Here is a 20,270-nt window from a genome sequence, read left to right as displayed (position 1 = left end):
AAACGATTTTTTTCTTAATAGATTTTGTTTCAGAAACATTTTTCTTCTTTATCTTCTAACTTGTTGGAGACCTCACATATAATAAAGTTCTTAATGTTCAAATTCAGGATAGGATTCAGAGGAAAGGAGGAGAAGATGAGGGAAGTGCTTTGTTCACAAATTATTCTTAAAGCGCCAGAAGGGTGATAGCTCCCCACCCCAGCTACGTATTTTTACAGGCTATATTATGGATACTTATATACAACCTATTCCTCAAAGGTTGATCTACATAGCAGTTGGCACCATGCCCAGCCTCTACAGTGGTTCTAGCCTCATTACTTGTGATATTTAATTAAAGAAAAAAAAGACAATTTAGGAATATCCTGTAAGGTCCTGAGAGAAGGAGATTTTTCCATATCTCCCCAATCACCTACCCTATTAGACAACAAATAATATTAGTTGCCCACTGGTAGCTAAGTTCAGAATTAAACACTATATTCCAGGCAGCAGGGGTATGGATTGCGTCAACTCAAAATTAGAAGCAGAGACAGCCATTTGCCCTTGGAGATTTGGGAAAATACACCACTTTACACCAAGAACCATGAGCCACTCAGAAAGAGCTATCTATGGGGGAATTTTTCAGCCAACAGATATTTATTGACTGTCTATTGTGTGCATGGCACTAAGCTCTATAGATACTGTAGAAGATAAAGTGAATTAGGCACAAACCTGGCAAGAGCAAGGCACAACCTTGCTCTTGCCAAACTTTTTTGTTCATAAAAACACATAAAATTTTGTATATATGATAAAGACTAAATATTAATACTACAACTCAAGTTTCCTGGGAGTTTACAATTGTGAAACACTGTTTTCAACCAATGTAGGGAGCATGGTAGATTGGAAAGGGCATGAACTTTGAAATTAAAATTTATGCCTGTATCAAGGCTCTATCTTTGACAATAATCATAAGGGGCCATGAGATGAATGAACAAGTCAGCCAACTTCTCCAAAACTCAGCGCAATTATATTCATGGCACTTGTGAGGATCAGATAGGAGAACACACTTGGCAAATAGCAGGTGCTTGATAAAAGTGAGGGTTTTTTCATTCTCCTTTTTCTTCCAGCTACTTTGATCAAGAAGGTTTCTTGCAGAAAGTATCGTTTGATAATGGAACCAAATAGAAATGTGAATTTTTATGCCACACTTCTCTAACGACTTAAGATGACAGCAAAGTTAGAGAATTTATAAAGGAGGGGAAACAGTTGCTTCTAAGTCTCATGATGGAATGGAATTGAAGGTTTTGGAAAGTAAATTTTGTTGTAAGCCTTTTGGCATCAAAAGAAAGGTGGAATGAATTCGTTACATGGTTTTTAATACTGACACGAGAAAGAGTACAAATGTATCTTTAGAGATTACTTTTTCCCTGGCAAGAATTTATCTTAGACCCTTGTATTAACATTGTATAAATATTTTTTCCCAATTTCCTTTCCATGGTGTTTATTCTTTCTGAAGCCACCAGCTTTCTACGTCCATTGAAACTTTTGTCTGTCTTTTACTCTTTTTCGCCCTCCTCTTCTATTTCCCTTATTCTGTTGACTCCTACCTGCCAAGTTATTTCCAATTTTTTAAAAATACATCTTTTGCTCCTTCTAAGACAAACCCATTCAACCAAATGTCTGATCTCTCTCTTCTTTTTCATGACATGACATGAAAGATGCTGAAATTTCATCTTGATTTCTCCTGCAACTGGGCTTCTGTCCCTACTGAAATGATTCCCATTAAATTCATGACTTTTTATGAACTGAGTCCACTGGTTTCTTTCCATCTGTTCCTGCTTCTATATTCTTGAGTATTTATTGGATGTCCACGATCTGTTTAAAACTTTTACTTTGCTTAGAGGACCTCTCCTGGTAATCCAGGAACCTTTCTGGTTTCTTTTAGTTACCTAGAGTGACTTTTTTTTTTCCTTTTTTGCTTCTTTTCTTTTCTTTTCTTTTCTTTTTTATTTCAGCTTATGATGGGGGTACAAAAGTTCAGGTTATATATATTGCCCATTCCCCCCCATCCCCCCGAGTCTGAGCTTCAAGCATGTCCATTCCCTAGACAGTGCACATCGCACGCATCACGTAGAGTGACTTTTTGCCTCTTCTTAACCAGATTTTTTCTTTAGTCCTCTATGTATTTTCAGTATCTCCTGTGATTTTTAAAGTACATTAATTTTTTTTCCCTAGTTGTATATCTTTGAAACACATCTCTCTCCTAATGTTTCAGACTTACATGTCCAACTACTTTTTGGACATGTTGCACTAGATGGTCAACTCAAATTTAACATTTCCAAAGTTAATTTACCCTTTGTAAAAAATCTTGGAACCACCAGAATCTACCCAGACACCCTTAGTTAGAAAAGCTAATGATTTCTTTCTCAGGCCCTCCTTCTCATATATCCTCCAAATATTCCTTCATATTCTACTTTGAAAGGTCTCTTGAATTCACCCCCCACCTCTCAGTTCCCATTACCCTTATTTGGGCTCTAGACACCATTTCTTACCTGAAATTGTGCACAAACCTTATAATTGCCTCTTCTCTCCCTATTCTTTCTTTGATCTTATATATGAATATAGTTCCTGAAACATAAATCTGACTTGGTTAAAAGCCCCTGGTGGCTCACTACTTATAAACCTGTGTTCTATGTCGTGACTTTAAATGCTGCTCAACATTAGATACCAAATTCTCTTCCTTTCCCTTTCTTCCATGTGATATGCTCTTTCTTCTGCCAGGATTGTATCCACCCTACAAACTCTTGTTCACACTTTATATCCAAACTATTCCATGCATCTTATGAGATTCCCCCAGGCAGGGCTGGACATCTCTGCCTCCATCATGATTGCTGCTTTATATTGTAAACTTTTGTTTACACATCTCTTTCCCAGTAGGCAGGTAAATTTTTTACAAAAATATTAATTTATTACTATAACTCGATATCTTTTTTTGCTTGACACATTTTCAGAAACAGTATTCAAAGAAATATCAGATGTAAATGATTATTGACTGCTAGTCCAACTTCTCCATTTTACCTAGGAAAATAGTGCAAAGAGGTTAAGTGACTTGCCCAAGGTCCCAATTAGTTTTTGGCAAATGTAGGTTAAAATTTATTTTATTTTCATAGATCAAAAACTTAAGTCAGTAATAATTCCAGTACATGACTAGTACCTTTTTCCTTGTTCCACTTTCCCCATCCTCAATAAATAATAAAATTTATTGTGGTACATTGCCTTTTGATAAGATGAGAAAAGTTTGGCCTTTTTCTATGCTCAGCCCATGTGCTTACAGCACTCATTGTTATGAAGAGAAAGAAATAATAAAGCTTTGTGTTAAGATGCATTAGCAAGACCAAGTCTGGGCCTTCTGGCAGACCAGTGTGGGCACTGGGGGCAGATGGAGTGGCTGTAGTTACTGAGAGAAGGGGCAGTAGGCGGAGGGTGAGGAGCTGATCTTGAGTGACCCGTGCCAAGGGTGGGATGAGCTTAGGGAGTGATGTTAGCTGAGAGTTTCTGAGGCTGTGGGGTCAGATCACTGATGGAGAAGGCTTCCTCCACTTCATTATTGCAGTTGCTAGAGCTCAGTAACTCCCATCTTTTCCTCTACTTCATATTTTCTCAAGTGCCAAGTGCTCTGCATTTGTGCAGGTCAGTGACCAACGTGGTGCACAGTCACAGTGTCATTTAAACACAGCAAATACTCTCCTTTCACAATGCTATGAGAGAAAGGCCTAGTTCATGGGCTACAGTTGGTTATTCAGACTTTTATTTTTCTTAACTGTATTTCAGGGTCTTGTGGTATCTAAAATGATGTCATAAGGTAACATACAGTCCAAATAAAATGTTAATATATTGATGTAGGCACTTAATTAATTTATACTGCATCTACTTCCAGAAAACTTCCAAGAAGGGTTACACATAAATACGCTGTAATTTGTTGCATTTCAAAAGATGTTGCTATAATGTATATATACTTTTTCTTTGTTGAATGTCTCGATTTCCCAAGGAGAAGGTCAGTTAAAAGTCCCAGTCATAAATGCCTCTAGGAGAGGTCATGACTGTACCTACTGCTCTGGGCAATATTTTAGTGGTAGTTCTTTTACCCAAGTATCTCATGTTCCTTTTACAAAGACTGCCTGCATCTAGAGTTTTTTCCCAATTTAAATTCCTTTCCCTCTCTATATTTACAAGGTCTGCTTTTGCAGCATGCAGCTACAATTTAATAATGCAAAGCATTTTCCTCCTCACAGCTGGAAAGCTGGGATTGTTCTGTGTCACAGATATAGTGGACTTGCTCCAGGCTAGTTAAAATCACTGAACTCTGCAGAAGCTAAGCTTGCTGGACTTAGCTGTCCTGTACAAAGGCACCAAGGCGACCCCCTACTTGTGTATTAAAGCATCATGCTTGGAAAGAGGGATGAATTCTATAGTAATATATTGCAAACAGAATAAAATATTAAGTAGATATATATATCTAGCTACCTGAGTATTAGTCTCTTTCTACCTTATAGCATTAAAGTATATGATGTAAAAATATTGGGCAAATCTACTAAAGTCTCATTTTTTTTCCCTTTTCTGTAACTATAAAAGAGTATCAAGGTATCAAATGATTTAAACAAGTACTTTGGGGTGGTAATTTGACTCCTGTTAGCTTTTGCTTAATAATGTCATTGACCATAGAAGAATTTAAGAAAAATAATCAGATTTTTGTTCTCAGAGTTGTTACAAGTCTTTTTGGGTCTTTCAACTTAATACTGCTTTTTAGGGATGTTGACCTCTTTCATCTTCTTTTATATAATAAAAGTCAGGCCAAACTCCTGTTTTCACTGAGATATTTTAATTCTTATTTCTACTAGATGGTTCCCTGCCATGCCCCCCCCCGCCCCCACCACACACACACTCTATACTTTGAGCATATCCATGTCCCCACAGTATTCAGGAGGAAGAAGTCAGGAAAACCACTTGACTTTCAGATTTGATCTAATTGTTATTAAAATCATTGCGTGCACTTGTTAAGGACATGAAACAAACAGTGACATGATGAATTATAAGATGTTGCCTCCATTGTTTATTGTGTGACAGTTTTTTTTAAATGTGGTGGATTTTTAGTTTTAAAATTGGGGGTTTTGGGACTGCTTTCATTTTCTGAATTGAAGTACTTTCCAAGCAGAGCGGTATTTTCTAAATAAGTAAGAAATAGATGATCATTTTCATTGGGACATGATAAAACATTCTGCTACTTTATACTTAATTTGTCCTCGTTGATGTCCAGAAACAGCACACATGGATTGTGTTATCTGACGTGGTGTTGACAGGTGAAGAAGGGAGTACCTGTGAGCTTTTGACAGAGTGTGTGTGGAAAAGAAGAGCAGAGGAAGGGATTCGAGGCTCAGGCCACTCGCTGATGGAGTTCCTTATAGGATGAGGAAGGCAAAATGTTTTAAAAAGAAGATAGTGCTGAATCTTAATGCATTATTACTTTTAAAAAATATTTACACTCTGTCCCTTTGGCTCATCTAGATCATTTTAATAATTTCCTAATCTCTGTGGCCGGTATTTTGCCTAGGGTCTTAATCTCTCTGATATATCCATTACAGGTCTGTGGTGATGTCCATAATGTGCAAATCTGATTATTTCATTGCCCTCCTTATATGCTTCCAAGGTCCCCACTCTAGGCTAAGCCTAGCTCATTAGCATGAAATATGATATGGCCCTTCATGATTTGTCCTCTGCACACATGGAGCATGCATTTAGCCTTAGTCTTAGCCACGTGCTTCCCCCTTGTGTCTTTGCTCATGTTGTTTCTCTGCCTAGAATGCTTGTATTCCTTTGTCACCTCTTCAGCAAGACTTCTTCCGACCCTCTCTGCAGTACGGTTTTATAGTACTAGTGCTTGGTGCATTGTTTCATGTCTGTTTGCATGTCTGTTCCCCTTATTGAATTCTGAACAGCTTGAGGTGAGATTGTATTCTTCTCACTGTAAGCCTAATATCTAAGGCAATGCCTGGCCAGAAGCAATGCTCAGCAAGGTCCACGATTTATGAAGTGAAGGCTTAGCCAATTAATAGAGTAAGTAAATAACCTGTTCTTGCAGTACCTGAGATCATCCCCCTACCGAGGACCTGACCTAGGCCAGAAAAAGCAAGTGCTTCTGCAGAGATGGTTACAGTGATCCTCTTCTGCCCTGTGGGTAGACTGCATCCCAGACATGACTGGAAGATTTTTCTGATCTCCTAATCTGTGTAGCATGATCTGTAGGGAGGTATCTGACTGAGAATTGCAGTGTTCTATTATGATGCTCGATTCAGAATACTAGTCTCAAATGGATGGAGCTTCTCTTTGCCAAATCTGATGCTGAATTATAGAGAAGTCCTGTTTGCTACTTTTATGCTTTTGTTTACTAATCTGTAGGGAGAGTACTATCGTGTTGCTAGAGTTTACATGATCACAAATGAGGAAGCTAGTAAGAAAACTTTCTAGAAGTTGCAAATAATACAAGACTGATGGCATTTAATATCTTCAAAAAATTTTCTGATTACATTGAATATTTTTGATTTACTTATGATTCTTTTTCTGCAGCAGAAATATTATCACTTTCTGAAAATTTGGAAACCACTGTTTATAGCTCATTTTCTCAAGGAGGTGAAATTTTTTTAATGTTACTGAGGCATAATTACATACATACAGTGTACAATTAGATGAGTTTTGACATGTGTATACCTATGAAATCAGCACCAGTCAAGAATTGAAAATCAAGAGAAAAAGGTACATCACCAAGATTCAGAAGAAAATATCTTTAAAAATGAAAAACTAGAAAAAATTTCAGAGAAAACAATTTGTTTACTCAGAGAAGGTTTATATGAAAAATGAACCCCCAAAATAATAGCTTCAATGAATATGGTACTATGTGAGATGAGAAAGAATAGCAAGGAAACTAAAGGTGCTTTCATGCAATTAAAGTCTTCATGGGAGGAGTAAGAAACAGAACTGATATTATGGAAATAATTATTAATATAGAGGACAAACTCAAGATATTTGCCTCAAAAGCAGAGGGAAAGAACAGAGAGGGTAAAATGATGAGGAAAAGGTTGATGATAGGAGAAAGGAAAATTCAATGTTCATTTAGGTATTCTTTGTGGAGAGAAACAGAATCAAAGGCAAATGAAGAAAATTTGTATGAGCTAAAAGTGATTGAAATATGTAGATCAAAAGAGCTAACTCTTTCTAGCCAATTATCGTAAAAGGAGACGTGTATCTAAATATGTCCTGTTGAAATTTTCGTATTTCATGGATGAAAAAGAAAGTCCTGTAACCACCTTGGATGAAAACCAAGTTACTGTATATTTCTTTTTGTCAACAATAAATACCAGAAGACAGTGGAGGAATACTTAGAATTATGATGAACAAATTTTTTTTTTTTTCTGTTCAAGGAGTTTTACCTCCAAGGACAATAGAAATATATTCTTTCTTATTCACAGTCTCAAAAAATAGAGTCTCCTACTTTCTTTGTAAAAAATTTACTTGAAAACCTACTCCAGCTGGCAAAGTGATGACTCAATAAAAAAATTTAGGAACAGGAAAGTATAAGTATATAAATATAGTTGCAGATAGAGACTAATCATGAGGATAGTAACAATTAAGCTGAGAATTATGCCTAAGTAATTGTTGTAAATAAGATTAGAGACATAATGCCAATATAAAAGGTTGTTATTGCATTTATATAAACAAGAATATGGTAACAATTATCTGGGTTTCAAATTCTAGACTACGTTTTAAACAATTCTAGTAAAATACATATAACATAAAATTTACCACATTAAATATAATATTTTTAAAATTTAAGTTCAGTAGACTTAACCGTATTCACATTGTTGTACAACTAACGTCCAGAACTTCTTCAACCTGGAAAACTGAAACTCAATACCCATTAAATAACAATTTCCAATTCCCCCCTCTCCCCAGCCCCTGGCAACCACCACTCTAGTTTGTTTCTGTGAGTCTGACTACTTTAGATATCTTACGTAAGTGAAATCATACAGTATTTGTCTTTTTGTGACTGGCTTACTTCCAAATTACATTTTTAAAGACTGAAAAAAGATGAGAGGCGGCTGGGGGAGTTTAGGAATCTAGGAGTGGCAGACTAGTGTTCTCCTTTTAGAATAATTTCTTGTTGGATTTTGCTAAAGAGTCTGTATTGTCTGCTTTTATCTCTGTTTTTGCTTAGATTGTTGTTAGGTAAGCTGGCTTCTTCATGTCAAGTACATTTTCAGCATCCTGATACGCTCATATACCTTTTTTCTCTATCTCTGGTTGCTTGCTTGCTTGCTTTGTTTTGACGAGGGAGTTTACAAATTTAGGTATTCAAGGTTTGCTGACCTCATAAAGGCTCATAAGAGAGCTTTATTCACAAGGAAGCTTGTCATCATTTTCTAAGGCCTGGGAGAGTTTATACAGCATTGGAATTTAAAGGCTAGATAAAGGATACATAAAATCTAGCTGTGCACACATGTGGATCTGGTGCCGTTTTCAAAGGTGGTTCTTAATCATATTTCTAATATGTTGTAGGGTTCTCAAATTTTAAAGTACCTATGAATCACCTGCAAATCCTTTTAAGCTTCAGATTCTGATTCCAAGGGTCTGGGGTTGAGCCTGTCCTCCTGTGTTTCTAAAAAGCTCCCAGGTTGTACCAACGCTGGTGCTTCTGGGACCACATTTCGAATGTGCTGGCATCGTGGTTCCCAAACTTTGCTGCACATTTCAGACACCTGGGGGGAACTTGTAAAAAATCATCGTGTCGAGGTCTCATCCCATACCAATGAAATCAGAATAGCTGGGGTTGTAAGCTAAACACAAATCGTTTTCAAGAATCCCAGGTGGTTCCAATGCTGAGCAAATTTGGGGAACCACTACACTAGGGTAATTGAGCCATTCAGGTTTTCTACTTCTTTGCTCAATTTTGGTTACTTTTATTTTACTAAATAATTGTCCATTTAAGTTCTGTTGTATGTGTTACTCTCTTACAATTCTTTAAATATATTTGGTGTCTATGGTCATTTCTCCTTTCTGTTTGTACAATCTCGCCACTGCATAATAATGTTTCGGTCAAGGTGAACTATATATATGTTGGTGGTGCTTTAAGATTATAACAGTATTTTTACTGTACTTTCTCTATGTCTAGATACGTTTCGATAAACAGGTACTTAACCTTTGTGTTACAATTACCTAGGTAGTCAGTACAGTAACATACTGCACAGGTTTGTAGCCTAGGAGCAGTAGGCTATACCATATAGCCTACGTGTGTAGTAGTGTATTGTTTAAGTACACTCTATGGTGACAACAACGGAATCGGCTAAGGACAGACACGTTTCTCAGAACATATCCTGTCGTTAAGCAATGCATTACCGTACTTGTATCTTTTTGCTTTCTCTTTTTTTCCTTAATCAGGTTTGCAAATGGTTTTTCTGATTTGCTTGTCTTTTCAGAGAATCATCTTCTGCTTTATTTATTGTTTTAAATATTTCTATTTTTTCTAATTTGTTAATTTCAGGTTTATCTGTAATTTCATCTTTTTATTTTTTCTTGGGTTATTTTGCTGTTCTTTCTCTTATGGTAAGTAATTTATCTCTTTCTTTTGTGTTTGTTTGTTTTTTTTCATTGTTTTCTAGATAGTTTATAATTTCTCTTTTGATTTTATCCTTTGGTTCATGGTATATTTTCTTAATTTCTAGGTAGTTCAGAATATTTATTCACTTTTTATTTTTTACTTTTAATTTTATTTGCCAGAGGAGACAGTATGGCCTAAAAAAGTCTCTACTTGTAGAGATTTGTTAAAGTTGTCTTCCTAGTCAAGGAAATGATCAATTTTTCTTTAAAGTTTCATGGTCATATAAGTAAAATATAATTTATGTTTGAATGATATAAAGTTAGTCTTTGTCTAATAGTCATGTTGAGTTTTAAAAGAGATGTATTAAAAATTCTCACCATGATTGTATTTTTATCAAGTTTATTGTATTTTAATAGTTTGTTTTATGTATTTGTTCACAATATTATTTAGTACATGTGGGATTATGATTTATTTTCTTTATTAATTGTGCCTTCTATCCATTTATAATGCTCTTTATCCTGTTCATTGTAATTCGTCTTAAATTCCCTCTTAACCATTGCTAATTGACACTGTTTTCTTTTTGTTTTAATTTGCCTGATTTCCCTTTGCCTACCCATTTATTTAGAACTTTTTGTTCTTGTTCTTGTTATCATTTTGTGTTAGGTGTGTTCCTTGAAGATAGTTGGATTTTATTTCCTTCAGTTGATGGAAACTCTTTATGGAAAAATTCAGTCCACTTACATTTATTGTAATGATTGATGTACTTCATTTTATTCCATTTTACTTCATATTTATTATGTATTTTTACATCCTAATTCTTTATTTTGTCTGTCTTGATTGCATTCCTATTCATTGTGTTATGTTTTCTATGTGTTAATTTGAAGTTCTACCTTCTCTTTTCCTTCTCTTGAAATGCCTGCCTCTTTACTGTTACTTGAAAACAATATACAGTTTTCATATCTACTCATAGGAACTATGATTACCATCTGTATTGTAGAGAAGAGAAATGTGAGGGGTAGAAAAGCTAAGCAACTTGCCTTAGTTTTACATAATAAATGACAGAGCTGAGTCTTGGTAGTCTTGCTCAGGCTGCCTTTTTAACTCTATCCTTTAGTGCATTTGGGGAGGCATACCTTCCACATCCATTGAAAAGACAGAAAAGCATACATATAATTTTGTTATAACATAAAATAAATATAGCCCACTTAGTAAACTATAAAATATCTGTGCTAATGAATTTAAAAATCTGAAAAACTGAAGATTTTCTTGGAAAGAATGTAGTAAAATTATCTCAACATCAGAAAGCAGTAGTAGAGTAATATTCATGAAAGACTCAAAGTTGTCTAAGAATTTTCTCTGAAACAGATTTGGGGAGGAAAATTTTACCAGTAAATTTTTCTAAACCTTCAAGAACTTTTCATGAAACCAAATTTTGTTTTGTTCCAGAGCATAAAGATTAGTGGACCGTCATCCAACCCATTTCATGAAGCATGCATATAACTCAAGTATAAAAACTTGACAAATAAAATACAAAAAATTTTCGTAAAAGTTTTCCAACTACATATGGAAAATTTGGAAGCAACTATGAGTTCTGTGAGCAAACCAATTAAAGAGTAAATAAAAAGAACTGTCTTCCATGGACAGGCAAAGATAATTTCATCAAAGAATCCAGTAATATATAACAACAATAAATGCTGTGAGGGAAAAAATGGATAATCTCTACTAATGCCAAATAAGCATTTGACAATATTCAATAACTATTCTCATCAGAAAACTTTTTAAAACTCTGAGAAACTAGGAATAAGTAAATACTTTTTTGGATATTGAGAAAAAAATCAATGATAAATTAGTAGCCAACATTATTATCTCATTAACTGTGAGACTGTAGAAGTAATCTCATTAATGTTACAAATAAAATATCCCCCAGATCACAATTCCTATTCTACATTTTTTAAATGCTTGTGTTTTTTTGAGTATTCTGGTTTTTTCAAATGTTCCATTTTTGGAAGTTCTGTTTAGAGAAATAATGCATATGTCTCTGGGAAAAATTCAATTTTATTATAATTAAGTAAAATACAAATTTAACATTAATGTAATGACATCTTTTCCCTATCAACTTGCCACAATTAAAAACAAATCCCTCCCTATTAATTTGTAATTCTGGCAGCGGGGTTGTGAGATGGACACATTCACCGCCTGCCCCGGGGAGTATAAATTGGCAAAAATCTTTATGGAAAGCAGCTTGACAGTTTTTACCAAGAGCTTTAAAAGAATTTATGTCCTTTGACCCAGTAATTCTACTTCTGGGAACTCCAGCCTAAGGAAATCATGAGAGTTGCTGACAGAGATTTGTGTATGAGGATGTTAATGGCAATACTGTTTATTTATAATATTTTAAAAAATGGGAAATAACTGAAAATGCCAAACAATAGGAGGATGGTCAAACAAATGGTCAAATGAAATATGATACCGCTATGCAATGTACAGTCATAAAAATCATGCCTTTGAAAAACTAATATAATGGGAAAGATACAATCTTAATCAGAAAAAAGTAAGATACAAATTTATCTACATTTGATTTTGATTTTATAAAAACACATATTTTTATATAAATTGTATGGGAAAAAGTTTAAAGGACTGGAAGGAAATACCGAAAAAAATATATAAATAACATATTAACATAGCACTATCAGTGTGTTAAAGTTGGGAAATTTCTGATTCTTTCTCAGATCACTGAAATCACCATCATGGGATTACATTTCATAATGAAGAATAAACTTAATTCTAAATTAATATTAAAATGTTAACCTTGACTACAGGCTGAGATTCAACCTCTATGTAAAAAATCATTAACTTTACAATGATCAATATTTCTGTTTTATAATCGCAGTTTCCAGCCTTAACCATGGACAGTTTAGATAGTTAAGAAATTAAAGATAGAGCTATGTCTCAACACCAGAAACTTACCAATGGGTTAGTTGTGGTATCTGAGGTTATATGAAGATTGGCAATAAGCTAGTGTGAAATAATTTCATTTTCTCCGCTTTGCACCTATGAATAAAAAGAGTTAAGCCATCTTTTACACTCTCTTGAGGGAATCGAACAATTGCAATAATAGAGCTGGAAAATACCTGTGAGATGGCTTGTGTTCACTTGTTCTTTCTCCAAATGAACAATGCAAGAAAACTACATAGAAAAGCAGTCATGTAAGAAAGTGGAGGGTTGCAATGGGCTTTCAAGGTGCTTTTTTCTCCTTTACAAAGTGAGAATATTTATATTCAATGGGGGTCTTTTTAGTTACTGGGAAACTCCCTGCCTCTGTAGATAAAAGTTTCCTCATCTATAAAATAGCAACAATAATAAGACCTATCTCGTAGGATAATTATGAGCATGAAGTGAATTCATGGTTGTGAATGTCTTAGCATAGTAGCTGGGCATATATGTTGGTTATTACTACCTTGCCAAAATTTCACATGCCCTTTTAGGACTTTTCTCATTGGATAACAAAGCTGTTTATTGAGCTAAAGAACAGCTCCTGGAACTATGCAGAAAAAGTCTAACCCGCCATCTACATTAACAGTCCTTCAAATACTTGAAGACAGCTTTCATGAATTTAATAACTGCTTTCCATGCCTTTTTTTTTTAATTTCAAGAATGGAACACAGTAGACTATAAAAATGAGCATTATCAGTCTTCCTTTAGATTTTCTATGTAAATGTTGTTTAACATTCAAATGGTGCTGATTATAATTTGAGATATTAACAGTTAGATATGCCATTGTGTCCCTCTGTTATTGTTTGTAAAGGAGGTTAAACACTGTATTAACTTCTGAGTAGTGATTTACTATTGCTTTTGTTAGAGAAAAATAAAAAAGAAGTAAAATAATATAATTTGATATTGCCTTTGAGACTTTCAGTTTGTGGAAGTCTTTATTTCCTACTCAATTTTATTTTTTTTTTAAAAAAAAGCATACATGTAGTGTAAATACAACATCGCACAAATGCAGAGTTGTTCTTTTCTTCCTGGATTAAGCTGTTGTATAATATTGCTCTGTAACCATTAAGCAGCTGCTCTGCCTCAGAGATGCTCATATTTTCTTTGGTAGATGAAGGGAATTTACTATATGAGTGTCTTCGAATTGCTTTAAGATCTTTGGCCTTTGTATCACTATAGATTTACAGTGGTCTATGTAACATGTGAAAACCATGTTTCTACAAGGCCCCAGGAGCCTGGAGGTTACATATGAGGTTATGGTAGCAGCAAATAACCTGACATTTTGCTGAGTCTCACCCTCCATACTGTTGCAGGGCTCCTGATGCATTGCAAGATCTTCCCCAGTTATTTTGCCAGAGTCCTCAAGTATTGTCTCCTGTATGCTTATAAGCAAATACTATCAGCTATCGGAGTAATATCTCATCCACTATTTCTTTTTCTTTTCTTTTCTTTTTTTTTTTGACTCTGCCTTGTCTTGGGCAATGCCTGTCTATTGCAAAGGCTGCACACACTGCGTGCAAAGATGCATGAAGGTGGCAGCTGTCTGCTTCGGGCGCTTCTTCCAGTCTCCCCTTTGCCTGATTCCAACCCATCCCAGCTCCCATGGGCTTCTTGTCAACAGGCATTACTGCTTGGCCTCAGTAACCCTCCCTCCACTGAAGTCTTGCTATGCGCCATGCAGGAGTGGAGCCCAATGGGACCTGTGGTGTTGCATTTTATCCAGTGGGTTCCAAAACAGTGCTGACACATTGCCAATGCTTTTCATAGTTTTAGTAAAACTCTTTCAAGTTTGTTTGTTTGTTTTTTTTTTTTTTTTTGAGATTTCAGTGTTTTATAACTTGGGGAGATAGGGGTCTTCCCTTGGTAGAATTAGCCTGGAAATGGCTCATCCTTGCCCTGTGATTTGGCTCCTGACAGGCCCATACACCCATCCATCTTAATGGGCATGACTTAGAAGCAGATGGACCTCTGACTCCTCATTGGAGTAATAAGAAAATGAACTTCACATTGTATCTTGGGTAATGTTATTATGTATTACATCTGATATAATTTATATAAATATACCGAAATGTTCATTTATTCACTCCACTCATTCATCAATTTATCTTACAAGTATTTTTGTACTCCCACTCTTTAACCACTTTTAGTCTTTTATTGATTATCTTGCACTAAGTGCCTGAAGTTACACATTAGTACACAACAAAGTCAAGGATATAATCTGACCCTAATCGTTCCTCTTTCCCATGCCACCCAAAAGCCTAAATAAACTCCTCAGCAGATGAGTTCCAGGGAATGCCAATGGTCAGTATAATTATCCATTAATCTTAAATCATCTATATTTACATTGTAATAAAATTACTAAGATATTAATCTGTGACCCTGTTTAAAAAGTTGAATTTTAAAATTTTGTTCTGTGAGTGTTTATTTAGTAGTTGCTGTCCACATAGGCAGTGACTATATCTCCCTAGTCACCTAGGGAGATACAGAAATGAGCAAAACTCAGTCATTCTCCTAAATACAGCAGCTGATAATCCGGAAAGGAATTCAAGACCTGAAAACAGGTATCTTGGAAAACCTGAAAGTGGAAAGTGTAAAATAAATACAAACCAGGTGCTATGTGAGTACAGAGGAAAGAGATGATTTCTGGCTGGGAGAAGAAGGTGGAGTAGCAGTTTGTGGAGTGGGCGGCGGGTGAGCTGGACATTGAAGGATGAGCACATGGAGAGCAGAGAAAGATGAGGGCGGGCATTTACAGAGTAGTAGGACTGGGTGATGACAAGTAATCTTGTCTGAGTGGTTAAGTGTATGAGCTGTAGTCATGATAAATAGTTTTTTATACTTAATATATTTACCTTATTAAGTTTACCGTATATAAAGTATAATGAACTATACTTTAAAACAACCACAAAAGCAACAAAAATCTTTGTATACAATGATAACTTACAGTGGTCCAGAAAATTAGAACCATCTTTTTCCCCAACCAGGCAAAGGGTGTCAACGTCCTTTTTGTGTATTCATGACTTGCAGTATCTTGTATAGTGGTGTCATAGAAATTTCTCAATAATCCTGAAATGAATTCAACCTGGTGAAATATTAATTGCTCAAGAAGTAAGAGTTTCTTGAAATTGAAGTGCATCAAATGGAGACATTTTGTTATAATCCTCTTAAAAACATATATTTTTTCAGAGTAATGACTTAATATGACACCTAAGTTTTGTCACCAATTGAGATCGTATGACTCCCTCTCCCTCTTCCTTTCATTCTTTTTCTGAAGAAGGTAGATGTGTGGGTATCAAATAGCACTCAGACGTCCTTGGTTCTTCAGTTCACAGCAGTGAGGCACATACACTAATTAAGTGGTTTTCACCCTATGTGTGGTTAAAAAGCAATTTTTTTGATAAATTTTCTGGATAAAGATTTACAAATAATTTTGGACTGTCTGGAGTCCAGTGTGCATAATTCAGTGTATGGCTGATTGCTGGCTCCATTGGCTCATCTTGATTTATTGGTAACATTTAGCCAGTGCTGACCATGAGTTTTATATTTTTATCTCATGTAGTATTCATAACAACTCCATGAAGTAGGTGATTTTATTATCTCTAACTTATAGACAAAGAATCTGAGGCACCAAAGAGGTCTGATACCGCGGCCAAGATTCCAAACTGGTAAACTGTGGCTGGGATGCCAGTCACAGCTCTTTGACTTGAGTGCCCCGTGTTGCTAAACTATCCATGCCTCCTATCTGTGTGCTGAATCTAATCCCTTGGTCAGCCCTAAAACTTTATGTTAAAACCTGGTCAAATTGCCAGTTCCTAAAATCTAGAGGTTTCCCCCCCTCCCCCCACACTGGAAGTATTTCAGTTCTGAGGATTTTCAGACTCATTCCTCTCTGAGGCAGCAGAGAGTAAGCCATATCCCTTTTTCCTAAGGCATTCTCTCTCTCCTCACCCTCATTATGCCCCCTTGACATAAATAAGAACCAGGGAGGGTGGACTGACTGCTGTTCCTGGGAGTCCTCATCTCTGCTTTTGGACATAGCTAGTGACTCCAAACAGGTCTGAACCCAGGCACCATGGCTGCTGTGGACCCTGGGCCTAGATGTCCACAGAAGGGTAATGTGGCAATCCTGGAGGCCTGGAGTCACCACCATTTGCCAGAAATTTATATAACCAAAACATTTTTACCCTTGTAATCTTCTGAAATAAAAATAATAATAATATTTTTAAAAATATCTGAACTTCATTGGGATAGTGGGTAATCACTGTGTGATTCTCCCTGTGTGCATGGCAAATAAACCTTTCTCTTATTTACAAAAAAGTGCACAGAAATAGGTCAATGCAAAATACTGTCTTGGCTGTATATGCAGGTTCTGCTCGTGCGTTATTAGTGACCCTGGAGCGAGGGTGGGAGTGCTGGTAGCAGCAGCTCACTTTTCTTTAATCAGAGAAGGATTTGAGAAAGAAGGGCGGTTTCAAGAGATCTTTGAAGTATTTCCAACAAGGTGCTAATTGTGGTTGTGGTTTTCCTTTTTCTTTTTCTGTCTTTCATTTTTTTTTTTTTTTAAATGAGTAGACTTTAGTCTACCAGCTGCTACTGAGTCGAATGCATTCACAGACCTTCGTTCTCTATGTGTGGGCCATGGCAAATAAAACCACACCAATTGCCCTGGACATTTAGAAAATTGAGAAAAAAAATTTTTAGGAGATTATTTAGCATCTAAACTTTTAACTTTTTGTTTAGACGTACTCAATTTGCATTCACAAGAGTTCTTTTTTTTTTTTTTAACTTGTCCTTGTAAGCGTACTTGGTTTTTGTTCTAACCTTTGGTTTTAAAACACTTAAACAAATTCTAGTGTTTAATCATTTATTTTGCTTCCTGCTTATGCTGATCTTTTTCCCCTTGATGTTTATTTTCAGGTTACCTTGAGGATAGTTTTGTAAAATCTGGAGTCTTCAATGTATCAGAACTTGTAAGGGTATCCAGAAGTAAGTAAATTGTTTTCTTATAATTTAAGTATACAGTATGTTTTAAGATTTTTTTTTTTAATTTTGAACATTAAATACAGCATGAAGAGTGACCACATATTAGGAAAACTTGAGTTTTAAACTCTTAAATCTTTTGATGAAATCATAAGTGAATATATTTTGCCTGATTTTCTAAAATATTTGCATTCAAATAATCAAAACGTTCTATTGTACAAAAATTTGGGGGTTGGTCTGATTGCCGTGTTATTGGTATTCATTTAATTCACTGTTGGGTCTATGACCATAGATGGTCATTTATATCAAAGGAAGTATGATTAATTAAATGTACTCCATGTTGTTATGATAACCCACATAAGTTTCCTGTAGATAAGTGCTTTTTCATTTTACTAACATTTTGGTGGGGGGTTGGAGATGTACAGGATATACACAGTACCGTGCAGAGCATAGAGGGATGCAGAAATTAACTTTGCAGATTGTAGTTGGATATAGATAGAAAGCATTGTTAGCCAAAACAATGTCCAATTGTTTTAACTGGCCACTTCACCTGAGACACTATTCTTGGCAGGCTGGATCAGATTTTTCTAGGGTAAGCTCACCTGGCTGGCTACCTAAGAAAGGGGAAATTTTCCTCAGTTAACTCTTTTACTTATTACCAGCATGTGCCAATACATCTAAGATGCAGATCTTAATGTACTGATTATGTTAAACGAGGTGACTCCTTTCTTCTTGCTCCACTCACTGATTTAGCTTGTTTATTACGTCACTTTGGAGGGTATGTTTTCACCTGACATTTTGATGGAAAGCATCACAGTTTGGAAGGATGCTATTCAGATGATGTTGGAAGGATCATGGAAGGATGGAAGGATCATGGAAGGATGCTGTTCTGGTCCTTGTTTGAATTGTGTTTCTCATTTGGGTCAAGTTTAGAGTTCAAGAACAAGAGTTATCATGAGCCAGAAAGAACAGAGAGAGAGTCAGTTACTGAGGGTAGAATAGGCAGCACTTTTGAGTCCTGTTCAGTAAAGGAATCTCCAAGCTAGTAGGTGACTGTAGTTGAGAAACTGTAGTTTCTCAAATAGCTCAGATTTCTAAAGTGGCCAGTACAACCAGCATGCGTATCAGGGACATTTAAGACCTTAAGTAACTTATCCTTTCTGGAATAATTCTGGAGTAGATAAATATATGCCCAAAAGGCTTCTGTCATGGGTCTTACTTGGGGGTAGCATAGGAGATGAAAATCTATTAACCTATATTCCACTAGCCCTGGTGTATGTATATGCTGGGTGAGAGGATTCTAATGGTCTACTCAATTGTCCAAGGCAATGAGGTTTCTGTGTTTTTCCATGTCAACATGTGATATCCAGAGACTTCTAACATTTGAAAGTTTTACATTTTTATTTTTATTTTGGAAAGGAATATATGCCTGACTTACTACTGCTTTCTAGCACCATGGAAGGCAGGGGGTATTGGAAGGTGTTCGTGTCCGTGTGTGTTTTCCCCATACTGTTCTTCAGTGGAAAGGCTGTGCTGCAACAGTTATGAGGCTCATGAAATTATTTGCTTAAATTTGTACCTTTCTAAGTTCCATGATGTATTTTCATCCTTCTTATGAGAAGGGCAGTAGAGTCATCTGTCAGAAAATATTTATTTAGTACCTCATTATAGGTGATATTATGCTAAGTGCTGTCAAAGGAGACCACATTAGAACCTTCAAAAGTCCAGAATGATATTTTGAAAAATCTGAATTTCAAACATAAAAAGATAGATTAAAAATACCTTTCTGTAACAGTTCAAAAGCAAGGTAAATTGAACATCATTCATTCGTTCTGTCATCTCCTAGAGGTTTTTAGGTTATTTGTTATAACAAACATTACTGATTTGTAATTAGCACATTAATTATCTATATTCATTCATTAGTTAATTTATTCAGCAAACATTTATTTTCTCCTCCGTATGTAAATAGGTGTCTGTGAAATGCTTGAGAAGTTATTCTCCTAAGCGTTTTAATACATCCGCATTATAAAACTTGTTTACAAAATTGAACTTCATTGTTTATGAAATAAGCATTTGCTAAGTAAACATAAACTTCAGCACAACACTTATGGTGTATATCACAAATTCTGACTTCTTGAGGGTTCACAGTATGCTAATGGTTTCTATCCTCTAGGGCTTTACAATCATATGACCCGCTAATGTCTGTGTTGACTTTAGCTAATGAAGCTATTCAGCTTTAGGATAGTGATCTCTCTGTTGAACAATATTATCTCCATCTTAAAAGTTGATTTAGGATCAGCTTTTGGAGTGAGGAGAACAATAAGAGAGATTAAGGATTGGCCTCTAACCCTTAGAATCGGAGGTTGTTTGGTGCTTCATTTCTAAGAGGATATTGGCAACCTCTTAAACATGATTTGCAGCTCTCAGCCTTCTTGCAGCTCTCTGGGAGAGATGCTAACGCTGATCTTTGCATCTAATGCAAGTTCTTCCAGAGCCTCTTAAGCCACAATATCTGCCTGAGACTTGCTCCTCTCACACACTCTCCTTGTCATTAAATAAATTCTGTGTGGCTGTTTTAGTATTTTGGCCATGTTTATTATTGATCTACTTTTCTTTCTGAAATCTCCCATTTAGTGTCAGAATACACACTAAATTTTTAGTGTTCATGCACATA

At 35.6% G+C, this 20,270-nt stretch overlaps 1 protein-coding gene across 8 annotated transcripts in view; it reads left to right on the top strand.

The window, feature by feature from the left end:
- NFIB (nuclear factor I B) overlaps positions 1-20,270 on the top strand; it is a 413,017-nt gene that overhangs the window by 331,120 nt on the left and 61,627 nt on the right. For all 8 annotated transcript variants that reach the window (XM_069476500.1, XM_069476496.1, XM_069476495.1 and 5 more), the window contains exon 4: positions 17,534-17,602. In XM_069476500.1, coding sequence (XP_069332601.1) covers positions 17,534-17,602 — 69 coding nt within the window. The remainder of the gene's footprint in view (positions 1-17,533; positions 17,603-20,270) is intronic.

The sequence above is a fragment of the Eulemur rufifrons genome, chromosome 7, assembly GCF_041146395.1.
Source record: "Eulemur rufifrons isolate Redbay chromosome 7, OSU_ERuf_1, whole genome shotgun sequence".
NCBI classification, from domain to species: Eukaryota; Metazoa; Chordata; class Mammalia; order Primates; family Lemuridae; genus Eulemur; species Eulemur rufifrons.
This window is presented reverse-complemented; position numbering and strand designations above follow the sequence as displayed.